This window comes from Tamandua tetradactyla, chromosome 4 (genome assembly GCF_023851605.1).
Source record: "Tamandua tetradactyla isolate mTamTet1 chromosome 4, mTamTet1.pri, whole genome shotgun sequence".
In the NCBI taxonomy this organism is placed as follows: Eukaryota; Metazoa; Chordata; class Mammalia; order Pilosa; family Myrmecophagidae; genus Tamandua; species Tamandua tetradactyla.
The window spans coordinates 14353148-14364368 of record NC_135330.1 but is presented as its reverse complement, the minus strand read 5'-3'; the positions used below and the strand labels follow the sequence as shown (position 1 = coordinate 14364368).

The window sequence follows — 11221 nt, the reverse complement described above, 5'->3', positions numbered from 1 at the left end:
ATATTTGCAAGTGTTCCCTGTTGATTCTGTTTCTCTAGAGAACCCTAACTAATACACTAAGACACTAAGCTCTTAGCCTGACACATAAAATCTTCCACGATCTGAACCTCATATTCCATCTCTATAGCCGTATCTCTTTGTACCCCCAGCCTGAGATGTTATGTTCAGTAAGAGAGGACTATTTATGGTTCAACCCTATTCACTATTTTGTCTCTGGCTTTTTTTAACTTCTCAGGTTGTACCCTCTGCCTGGACTGCCTTACATCTTCATCTGGCTAACTCTTAATTATCCTTTAAAAATTAGTTCAGTTATCAATCCTCCAGGAAGCCTCCCCTGTCCCTCCTCAACACCCCTTTGCCAAAGCAGGATTAGGCAAAGAGGGACTACTCCTCTGTAGTCCCATAGTGCTCTGTGCCATCATTAATCTGACTACATTTCTTTATGCCTGCTTAAAGGTCTGCTGCCCCCACTAGCATTTCAATTCCTTGCGTGTAGAAGAGCATCTTCTTCTTTGTATTCCTATTTCTAACACATAGTAGGTTCTCAGTCATTATTTGTTGATTGAATCAAATTCTCTCAGTCACACTCAAGCAGCTACTAACAGATGCACACACGTAAATATATTCATCAACTCCCAAGCAATCAAATCCAAGCACCTGTGCCCTCTGGAACTCAGCTTCTTTTAAAATGCAAATTTATGCACAGTGGATGCTGTACCACTTGGAACTAAGGGGTTCATCAACTCATTCCGGCGACGTGAACCTTTTGAAAGCAGTCTCTCTCTCTCTCTCTCTCTCTCTCTCTCTCTCTCTCCTTCTCCGCCTATCTGTAAGTGTGTGTGCACACGAGTGTGTGGATGACTCCAGCCTGCACTTGGCGTTTTTAACTCATCTTTACAGCCTCATTAATTATAACTTAAATCAACTGAGGAAGCAAAAGGCATGATAAAAGGAATATTAGAAAAATGCTTATTTCCAGCAGCTGGAGACTGTGCAGTGTGGGAACAGCAAATACCTAGGGAGATGTGCAGTGAGAAGGACCTTTCAAATGGGAAAACTGAGATTTTGGACTTGATTCCAGGGTAGGTGGGATCAGATTTGTGATGGGAAAACGTGCTGCTTCCTTTACCTACTTGATTCGACATTTATTTCCGAAACACGAAGACCATCCCCAAAACATCCAAATGCCTTTTGAAATTACTTCTATTCACAGATGTTGGGACGGTATGCATGCGCATGCGTGTATCATACCTACAATATAACACACGCACGCATAGGTATACTTTACACTTGCAAACATATTCTGCAGTACCAGTGGAACACTGGACTCCTGTTTATGATTTTCTTCTTTTCTGATTCTTAAATTTATTAATTAGAAGTTCATGAGTCCTTCATCTTGGGTAAAAGCTAAATAATTTTTTGAACCCAGTGCAAAATGAAAATGTTCAAAAATTATTGCGAATTTCAGGATGGCAACAGCACAGCATTAAACAAGCGCAGGGTCCCTCTGAGAGTAGCCTTTGTGCTACTCTATGGGTCACATGTCCGAGAAGCCAGCTCAGATTCAAGAGTCCTCAAATCAACCCCAACTACCCCTAAATGATTAGAGGCCACTCTTATTTAATTCTCAGACCTCCCTAGTTAAGAAATGGGACTCTTTCTAGCTCTTTGCATAGACTTTTAGTTGGACTCTGGTTTCTTTTTAAAAACTTTCTTTTTGGGAGCTTTGTGGAATTGTTACTACTGTTCTTTAACTACTGACTCGTGAATAAGAGTGCGCTGCCTCCCTCTCCCCAGATTGCCCAAGAACCTCATAAAAAGCAAGCTGAAGATTTGGGCCTGAAGCTCAGAAGTACGGAAAATCTACATGGATCTGATAAGGAGCAGTTTATAATGAGCCATGAACTCCCCACTATGCATCCCCCACCCTGGGTCCCTCCCCATGTGCCAGGGAAAAGCACCATGGGCATGCTGGGAAAACCTTTGCCCTGGGTCCAGAGTCTGCGCCCCACTTAGGTAGTCACTGAGAGCTACTGGAGGCCACATACAACAGAAGTCCCTTGTTTTTCAGGTACTGAGAGCCACAATCCCTGACTCCAAGCGATGGCAGCTCCTGAGATGAGAGGGAAATCAGAGGAAGCGTGAGAGTTTGGGGAGACACCCAATCCTGTGGCGTGCAGGTGGCATGCTGCCTAAGAGGGGCAGGTAGGAAATCTGCTGAGGACCAGACACCAAAGCCAAAGTACCAGTAATACTGGAGGGACAGGGCCAGGGAAGGGTTGGGGAAACGCTCTGCAGAATAGAATAAAGAGGGTTAAGGGTGGCCCAGAGCTGACTGTTAATCCCTCTCACATTCAAGGGTCTGTAAAGGTGACCCCAACACCTGATGCCATGGCCAGTGGGGAAGATGAGCCGAGGGACTGTGTGGTATGTGGGGACCGAGCCACAGGCTACCACTTCCATGCCCTGACTTGTGAGGGCTGCAAGGGTTTCTTCAGGTGAGAGCCTCTTTCCCAACAGAAACAACCCCCCAAATTGCCTGTCAGTCAGCCTTGAAGCCCCGGCACATGCCCAAGCTTGTCTAGCTGCGTTACTCCTGCATCTGAGAGCCCACCTACCCAGGGGCTAGCATGCCACGTCACACCAATCCAACGCTGTATAACCAGGTGGCATGATAAGAGAGAAGGCTGAACGTTTGTCTTACAGGCACACCAAATCAGTCAAGAATACTTAGTATGTGCCCACTACCTGCAAATCATGGAGCTAAGTGCTAGGCTTTCCTGAGTAATCCTGTGGTCCCATGGAAATGCTTGAGATGTGCCATACCCTATCCACCTCTGGGGACTTGTGGACACAGCCCAGACTAGCCCACCTTACCAGAGATCCCCAGGACTTTTAGACCATCTCCTCTCAGCCTCTGATGTACCCAGCCACCTGGTGACTGCCATCCCTGTCCCTAACAATGTTTCTTTCTCTTTCACAGACGAACAGTCAACAAAAGCACTGGTCTTACCTGTCCCTTTGCTGGAAGCTGTAAGGTCAGCAAGACCCAGCGGCGCCATTGCCCAGCCTGCAGGATGCAGAAGTGCCTGGATGCTGGCATGAGGAAGGACAGTGAGTTGGCGCCTTACCATCCCGTGAATCCACAGACTCTGTCTCTGTTTGTCCTTGCTCCTTATAGCATGTGGTCTACATAACAGCCAGGGCAGGGGGTGGGGGGGTGGGGGTGGGTACATGGGGAGAATAAGCTTTATAGAAAACAAAGTCATATTATGTCACTCTTCTGCTCATAACCTTCAGTAATCCTCCATCTTTCTTAGCGTATATGATCTCATGATCTCCGTAGTCCAGCTGCCCCACCCGGCCTCTCAGATTTTATTTCCCACTCTATTCGCCTTGCTCAGTCCATTCCAGCCACAATAACTTCACTGTCATCCTCAAATGCACCACGCACACTCTCCCCAGGATTTTCGCACTTACTATTTCTCCTCTACCTGGGATGCTCATACCCCAGATACTTATGGGGCTTGCTTTTTCCTTTCTACCTTCTGAATGGAGTGCCTGTTACCTAGCAGGTATTCAGTAGTTGTTGAATTATTTAATGCTTTCCTTGTGTTGGGCAGCTATTCTGTGCTTCCAACAGATGATGTAAGTGGAGATTTTACTCCAGTTACGTGCCCAAGATCATTCAGCTAAAAAGTTGCAGAGCTAGGATTCAAACTCAACTCTGTCTGACTCCCAAGTTCTGCTTTTTTCCATGACATCACACTATTTTTTGATATGGAGCAAAGGAAAAGAAGCTGTAGAAGTTGAAAAAGATCTTGGTTTGAACTTAACATATATCACTTGAATATTTTGTGACTTGGACCTATCCCAGGAATCTTTCCCTGTTTTACTTCTCTGAAAAAATATGGATATTAATACCTGTCCTATCTCCCCATAGGGTTATTTAATCCAGTGAGATTTAACCTAAGAATCTTTGAAATTATAGTACTATGCAAACATAAGGTGTTTAGGTTTCATGCCCCATCCCCCATCATAGATCCCCCAGGAGCCACAATTCCTTATACTTTGCCCACTCTGCTGCCCACCCTCCCCTCCTCTTCCATGGTGTTTCCTGCTGTGGTGCCAGTGTGCAGGGATCCCCTACCACTTGGAGCCTCTAGGCTTCAGCAAGAGCCAGGAAAGTCTCAGCCCCCTCCCTGCTTCATTGCGCCAGACCAAGGGCTGGCAGAGATAGGTGCTCTGTGCTGATTTCAATAGCTTCGTCCTGTATTTTGCCTGGACACAGTGATCCTGTCGGCAGAAGCCCTGGCACAGCGGCGAGCAAAGCGGGCCCAGCGGCGGGCCCAGCAAGCACCCATGCAGCTGAGCAAGGAGCAGGAAGAGCTGATCCAGACATTCCTGAAGGCCCACACGCGTCACGTGGGCACCATGTTTGAGCAGTTCGTAAAGTTTGGGGTAAGCACGTGGAGGATCTGGGCAGGAGAATTACCAAAAGGGTGCCCGAGGAGGCTGGCCTAGGGGAGGGGGCTCTGTCCCAGGCACCAATGGACAGGATTTCTCTAGTACCCAGCCTGGACAGGTTCTTCAGCCCAGAACCCTTCCAAGGCAAGGCTGGAGAGACCTAAAGGTGAGTCCTGGTGTCAGGGCCTCTCACTTTCGCTCTGACCTCTGCAGCCTCCAGCTCATTTGTTCATTCAACACCAGCCTTTGCCGACCCTAGCCCCCGTGCTACCTCTGCTCACACATTTTGCAGACATCAACACTTTCATGGTGCAGCAAGTAATCAAGTTCACCAAGGATCTGCCCTTTTTCCGGTGAGTGACTCACCATCACCTTTCAGGAACCAAATACTCCAGTAAACCCCTCAGCCTTTCTAAGTACCAAAACTCAACCCCCAACTTTGGTTTTAAGTGCCTCAGTCAGGCCTGGGAGTTCCTCTCCTCTGAAGTCCAGGCTGGTCTGAGGTGCCCTTGTACCCTGTTCCCCACAGGTCCCTGCCCATGGAGGACCAGATCTCCCTTCTCAAGGGAGCAGCTGTGGAAATCTGTCACATCGCACTCAATACCACTTTCTGTCTTCGAACACAAAACTTCCTCTGTGGGCCTCTTCGCTATACGATAGAAGACGCAGCCCATGGTGAGATGGCACTGGAGCTGCAGAGGGCACGTGGCCATGCGGTCTGGTATGTGGTGAGGTGACCAGGTGGATCCTAAACCTAGTATCTCCCGCAGTGGGATTCCAGGTAGAGTTTTTGGAGCTGCTCTTTCGCTTCCACGGGACACTGCGGCGACTGCAGCTCCAGGAGCCTGAGTATGTGCTCATGGCTGCCGTGGCCCTTTTCTCTCCTGGTGAGCATCCCCCAAAGCCCAGAAGCTTTTGCTTCACCACCTCTGCCCAAACTCCCAGATCCTAGAACCCATCTCCCCCAGGCTTCTTCAATCCAAGCTTAGCCTCCCTGGGGCACCGTGCAGGCCTGCCCCCGCCCCCGCCCCCAAACTTGCCTAACTCAGCTCCCCATCCTACAGACCGGCCTGGGATTACCCAGAGAGAGGAGATTGATCAGCTGCAAGAGGAGATGGCACTGACTCTGCAAGACTACATCAGGGGCCAGCAGCCCAGGCCCCGGGCTCGGTATGGTGGGAGGCTGAGAGACTGGAGGTCTCAAAGTTCTCAGGATGAATGCTTTGTACTTTCCTTTCCTTTGAGAAACCAGGTCCCCTGGGGGTCCAGTCATTCTCTCTGGTCATTCCCATCCCACACAGTTCCAGCATCCACATTGCTCCTGCTGCTGTTTCATCTCATTTTTTCCAGATTTCTTTATTCAGTAGAGATGCAAAGTATGTAGCTCACAGGCCCTGAATAGCAGCATTCCTGAGATTGAGGACATCCCCCAACTTGCCAACCCAACTTCTGACTACAGCAGGCTTACCGGAGTACTATTCATTCCCTTTCCTTAGCCCTCCCCCTCCTCTCCATTGACCCAATTCCTTTAATTTTTCATTGCCTGTGAAGTTACGGTCATTCACAGTTTCACAGTCCTGGCTCAAGAGTCCATGCTCTATCTAGGCTCTGAGGTCCACTCCACTTCCTTCTTGCTTAGTCCTCAATGAGCCAGTTTGGCCAGGAGAGGGATTCTTTATATAATAGAAGACACCCACCATCTAGAACCTGCTCTAGAATCTCAGACCCTCAGATTCCACACGGTTGAAGTTCTGGCCAAATCTAGGCTTTTTCACACTTGGCCCTCAGAGCCCTGGATTTGGGGGGAAATGAGCATGGCGAGAAAAGACAGTGTCACACAGGGGCCCCCTTGAGGACCTTTGGAACCTTTGATCAATTTGTTATCCAGAACATGATTTTCTCTGGTGTTCAGACCTCGCTTCACTAAGGGGGGGGGCAGTTCAGGTGACCAGGGCCTCAGGACAAGACTACCAGCGGACTTATTTCTCCGCTCTTTCTCTGGTAACCCCGCTGTTTCCTCCGAAGGTTTCTGTATGCGAAGCTGCTGGGCCTGTTGGCTGAGCTCCGGAGCATTAATGATGCATATGGGCACCAAATTCAGCACATCCAGGGGCTGTCCGCCATGATGCCTCTGCTCCAGGAGATCTGCAGCTGAGGGCCTGGCTCACCTCCTTCCCCAGCCCATCGGGGACACACCGGACCATAAAGGGGAAAATGCTGGGGCCAGAGGTTGGGACAGTAAAAAGGGAGGCCGGTGATTGCAATGAAAGACTAAAGCAATAACTGCCTCTTCATGCAGTCGTGGGAGGGAGGAGGCCCCTGGGGACAAAGTTGTTCTCCGGAAGCACAGAAGATGGGGAAGGAGGTAGCTTCAGGGCCAAGAGGTAAAGAAATTCCTTCTTGGAATGGTTGGGCCCCACTTTCTGAGACCCAAAATTTAGCCCTTCAGCCCCCTTTTCCCAACCTTGGAATGTTCTGGCTGGAAAACAGGATGGGGGTGTTAATCCTGTGCAGACTTTTCTGCTCTGAAAAGGGAGAGGCTAGGAGCTTTAATCCAAAGAGAAAGGAAAAAGGGAGTGAAGGGGGAAAATCAGCCAGATGTACCCCTTAATCCTCTCCCTGAGTCCAGAGCCCCAAGAACATGGGGAGGATGAGAGTGGGACTGGTGGTAGAGGTGGGAGCCCCAAACCACTGCCTCGTCAGCTGCCCCTGCGGTAGCTCCAGTTCTGAGATGGGCATGGTTCTGTTCCCCCCCTGATCTTGGGGCCTAGAGTTCACCCACCAAGGCAGGGTCTGGAGAGAGGCCTAGTCTCTGGGCCTAGGCTGCCAGACTCAGAGGTACCAGCTGTTGTGGGAGCTCTGGGACAACCTCAGCCCACAGTGATACTGAAGCCACAGTGGAATCTGTTGCGCCAGTGATTGAGGAAGGCTCCGAGGGCTAGGGTGACGGGCAGGGGGGGCATCTTCTTCTCCAGCACAGCACCCACACACCAGTTGCTATCTACCAAGCCTGTTGGGGAAGAGAGCACCAACTAGGTTATTTAACCAAAAACTCAGAGAATGGGGGCCGCAGAAATAAGGTAGAGCCTCCTTCTTTCTGTACCCTCCAAATCCCCTGGCACATCTGAATGTCTTCTCAATAACTCTCACCTCTAAACACCATGTTGGCCTGAGGCAGAGTCAGGTGGTAACCAAAGGAGAAGGTCGTGTCCTGTAGCCTTGTGTTTGCCTCAAACTCCACTCCGACCTGCACCTGACCACCACGGGCAAGGGTAAGACAAGAAGCAGGTCAGTGAGGACTAAATGGGCCCTGGAAGAGGGCCAGCAGGGTCCAGAATAAAAGTGTTCGTGAAAATGTACGTGCAGTGTGGGCTGGGAGCACAGGAGGTCAGCAGTGCCTGGGGAGGTCCGGAGGGACAAAAGTTCACAGCTGAGTTGCTGGGGTTGGCATGGGAGCAGCAGTCTTACCTGTTCATTCGCCCTGTGGTAATAACTTGCATGGGCCCCTCCTGACCCCACATTCAGTGTAGCTACCCAGTGGACAGCTGTAAAAGCCCAAGTAGTGGAAAAAAGGAGCGTTACTGCAGTCGCACACAGGCCAGGAACCCCAGCAAAACCCACAACTGCCCCTCCCCATCACTGTTCCCCCTCACCCCATACCCGAGTATTTCCCCGCCAGGGTCAGGATGGCCCCTTCTTCGCCTGGCCGCCGGTGATAAACCAGCTCTCCTCCCAACACCAGCCGAGAAGTGAGGCTCTGCAGGAAGTGAGCGACCATGATCACTGGGGGTGGGTGGGCGGGGAGACACAGAGTCAGTCACAGAGACAGCTTCCAGGCCTGGTACCTCCCCCCCAGCACTCCCCCCACCACCTCCCACAGCCTGCCCAGGAAGCTCCTTTCCTAACCCCTGAACTGCACAGAACACGAGAGGCAGAGGCCACATTAGGCAGCGAGCAGCCAAGAGAAAAAGAACCTGTCCCAATTCCTCACCTGATTCCCCAATCAGGTCGGGATTTCCCAGGGTCAGAGTGGCTGTGTAGTCATCACCCCGATATTCGCCATCAAACTGCCACGTCAGGAATTTGGCCTGCTGCGTCTGGGTGGGGAGAGCAAAACCAAAATCTCGCTTGCTCCGTAAGACCACCACGGCTTGTGGCCCTCCCCACAGAAGCCCCAGGGGAGGTCACTTGTGGCGGAGAAAAGAGGAAATGCCTCAGGGGCTAGAGGCAGGAACAGGGGGTCACCTGGAAGACAGCCTTGGCTCGGAGCCGCTCTGCCAAGAGGAGCAAGACCTGGGCGTTGAGGCTACCGCTGCTGTCCATGTCCCCCACCACAGTGGGGAACACCTGTTGAGAGGGTAGGCGAGGTAAGGCTGAGCTGGGAGGCTCCGTGCAGCCTGAACTAAACCCCAATATAGGATTTCCTTCCCGGTACCCAGCGCCCCCTGGTGGTGAAAGAAAAGAAACCCTCCTGGCTCTTCAGGCTAAGAAACGCTTCCCCACCAGCTCCCATTCAGAAGAGACACAGATTCAGGCGCCAACCCCTTCTTCCCCATTATACAAATATCTCCTTCTCCTCCTCCAGACCTAAGTCCCGGGGTGGGTGGGAGGCTCTTGAGGAGAGGACCCCGGTGTGGGAAGCCCTCACCTCAGTGGGGCTAAGCTGCCAGTCCCCAGCATAGGCCGCATGGAGGTGATAGCCAGGCAAGCCCAGGGCGCTCATGTGCACAGTGTGAGCCACCTGCGGAGACAGGAGTCAACGGAGGAGAGGGCACACCTGCTCCGCTCCGGTCCCCCACCCCACCTGTCAGCCTCAAATACCCCAGTACATGGAGGGTCACCAAATCAAAAGCAACAAGTCCCACAGGCAAGGGAAGGAAAAAGAGCCCCACATCCTCCCTTCGTTTGTCCCATAGAGCTTGGCGAAGGCTGGAGTAAAAAGGGAAAGAAGAGGATCCAGGGACAGGCAGGGAGGAACAGTAAGGATGGGTCAGAGAAGTGGGAGCACCTGGAAATGGCTGCTCAGAACCTTGTTAACAACGAGCTTCACTCCCTCCATCTGTGCTGGGAACACATCTGAAGGAGGTGGGGGAAGGGAGAAATAAGTACAGACAAGGAACCCCTACCCCATAGGAAGCACTTCAGAGGAACTGACCTCCTTTCAGATCCTGCCAGGAAATGCTCCACTTTATTCAGGCACCTGACCCTCCCTGAGGCTAAATGCCCAGCTATGATCTCCCTTGCCTGCTCCCATCACTGGGCAGCCAGCATTCAAGACCCTCCCCTCTTCCATCACTTCAACCTGGGGCACCCAAATGCCAAGTTCTCACCTTTGCATAGCCGGTGCAGCTCATCGAAGCTCCCAGGGTTGGGCAGAGGTTCCTCTCGGCGGGGGCTCCGGCGGGGCAAAGCCCCCATAGGTGCCAGGCCCAACGTGTTCCCCATCTCAGTCCAGAGGACAGGGAGAGGCCGGGGTAAGCCTGGGAAAGGACGCTGTTGCTCCCTCTACCCCCCACGGGCCCCACCCCCCATCATCCGGCTCACCAGTCCCAGAAACTTCCACATGGTCCGACACTCGACCTGAAACAGGGATGGTGGGGGGACAGAGCACCGGTGAAGAGACTGAGCCCCGGGTACTCTCTAGTCCCTTCTTTGATCCCTCACCCCTACCTGTCACCCGAGTCCCCTCCTCCACTCTCTAATCCTAGCCCCCACCAGAGACCTCGGCCAGCTTCCCAGTCTCTCAACTCTTAATTCCCAGACCCCAAAGCCAAGCCTGTAATGGGGTACTAGCCCTTACCGTCTCAGACCATCAGGCTGCCCCCGTTTACCCCCGGCACAGCCCGGTCATCTTGATGGGGGCGGCCATCTTGAGTAATGGCAGAACTACGGCTTCAAACTGCATTCTCAGCATGGCTACGAACGCCATCTTGGAACCGGGCAAAAAGCAACTATCAAAGACCCAGTGGGGAAAAAAAAAAGGCCTCCTTGCTCTCCGAAGGGCCAATGGGAGAGGAGGAAGCAAAAGGAGTGGCGGAGTTCAATTCTGGGGAGCTCCAACCCGCACGCTGCAGAGACCGGCAGGAATTGATTGGTGCCTCCTTAGACTTGCTCTAGTAGAAGGCCTGAGATCGCCCAGCCTCTCCAAGGTCGGGAAAAACCCGTGAGCGTGAAAGACACTAGAGGGAGCATTTTGCATCTTAGGCCACTGAAGTGCTGTCCCTCACTCAGCCTTGAGAAAATAAACTATGCAGCCTGGGGACTTCAGTCTTGTGAAGGGTGGCAGCGTTCCCGACTGTTAAAGACTTCTTTCGAACTCTGAGTCATACAGTCGTTCCCCCCCACCCCTTTCCCCACCCCAGAGGGCCTCTGGAGAATTCTCCCCACCATACCTGGAGAAACCCGCCACTGTGCACCACGGCGCACAGCACACTTCCAAACGGGTACTGCTCACAGACAGCGCTCTACGTGGACACGCACCTCCCTCGTGGAGGTATGTATCTCTCAGTTTGCCAGCTTGCTTCCTGTTTGGAATATGTGGGGGAATCTGAGGTAGAGGAGCTCCGTCTGCAGCCACAGTTCTAGCAGTATTCCCTGAAATAGCTGCTTCCTGTGGTTAGCCCTTCCTTCCCCGACACCTCCCTGGACAGGGTAGGCAAATGAAATCCAAGAATCCAAACTCGGGCTCCCAAACACGCTCCATCCCAGAGTCAGGAGCAAGTCCATGGTTGAGCCTCAAGCACTAAGCACTCCA

The 11221-nt window shown here is 52.0% G+C and overlaps 2 protein-coding genes across 5 annotated transcripts; one reads left to right on the top strand and one right to left on the bottom strand.

Moving 5' to 3' along the window:
- Positions 1–2000: 2000 nt before the first annotated feature.
- Positions 2001–8247, top strand: NR1I3 (nuclear receptor subfamily 1 group I member 3). 2 transcript variants are annotated; one of them, XM_077156680.1, is made up of 9 exons: positions 2001–2205; positions 2360–2498; positions 2984–3114; positions 4292–4461; positions 4681–4820; positions 4997–5142; positions 5238–5354; positions 5532–5637; positions 6493–8245. In XM_077156680.1, exons 2-9 carry the CDS (start codon positions 2392–2394, stop codon positions 6620–6622), a joined length of 1047 nt encoding a protein of 348 aa, XP_077012795.1. In that variant the 5' UTR covers positions 2001–2205; positions 2360–2391; the 3' UTR covers positions 6623–8245. The 2 variants fall into 2 exon arrangements, with proteins under 2 accessions (XP_077012795.1, XP_077012796.1); XM_077156681.1 differs by having other exon boundaries at positions 2022–2071; positions 6493–8247.
- TOMM40L (translocase of outer mitochondrial membrane 40 like) lies at positions 5526–11057 on the bottom strand. 3 transcript variants are annotated; one of them, XM_077156683.1, is made up of 12 exons: positions 10860–11057; positions 10268–10396; positions 10012–10047; positions 9798–9912; positions 9476–9543; positions 9116–9208; positions 8713–8814; positions 8459–8564; positions 8128–8250; positions 7936–8012; positions 7618–7714; positions 5526–7477 (listed from the first exon to the last, which is right to left on the bottom strand). In XM_077156683.1, the coding sequence occupies exons 3-12, from the start codon at positions 10030–10032 to the stop codon at positions 7338–7340; spliced, it is 942 nt and encodes a 313-aa protein (XP_077012798.1). In that variant the 5' UTR covers positions 10033–10047; positions 10268–10396; positions 10860–11057; the 3' UTR covers positions 5526–7337. The 3 variants fall into 3 exon arrangements, with proteins under 3 accessions (XP_077012798.1, XP_077012799.1, XP_077012797.1); XM_077156684.1 differs by having other exon boundaries at positions 7618–7720; positions 9798–9922; positions 10015–10047; positions 10860–11056; XM_077156682.1 differs by having other exon boundaries at positions 7618–7720; positions 10860–11055.
- Between the last annotated feature and the right edge of the window lie 164 nt (positions 11058–11221).

Excerpts from the sequence above, each read along its gene's own strand:
- NR1I3 (XM_077156681.1), top strand. The coding sequence starts at position 2,392 with ATGGCCAGTGGGGAAGATGAGCCGAGGGACTGTGTGGTATGTGGGGAC. Across the intron at positions 3,115-4,291 it reads TGCTGGCATGAGGAAGGACA|TGATCCTGTCGGCAGAAGCC; the intron begins GTGAGTTGGCGC and ends GCCTGGACACAG. Across the intron at positions 5,638-6,492 it reads CAGCCCAGGCCCCGGGCTCG|GTTTCTGTATGCGAAGCTGC; the intron begins GTATGGTGGGAG and ends TTTCCTCCGAAG.
- TOMM40L (XM_077156682.1), bottom strand. The coding sequence starts at position 10,032 with ATGTGGAAGTTTCTGGGACTG. Across the intron at positions 9,544-9,797 it reads GCTGCACCGGCTATGCAAAG|ATGTGTTCCCAGCACAGATG; the intron begins GTGAGAACTTGG and ends CACCTCCTTCAG. Across the intron at positions 8,251-8,458 it reads CGACCTGATTGGGGAATCAG|TGATCATGGTCGCTCACTTC; the intron begins GTGAGGAATTGG and ends ACCCACCCCCAG.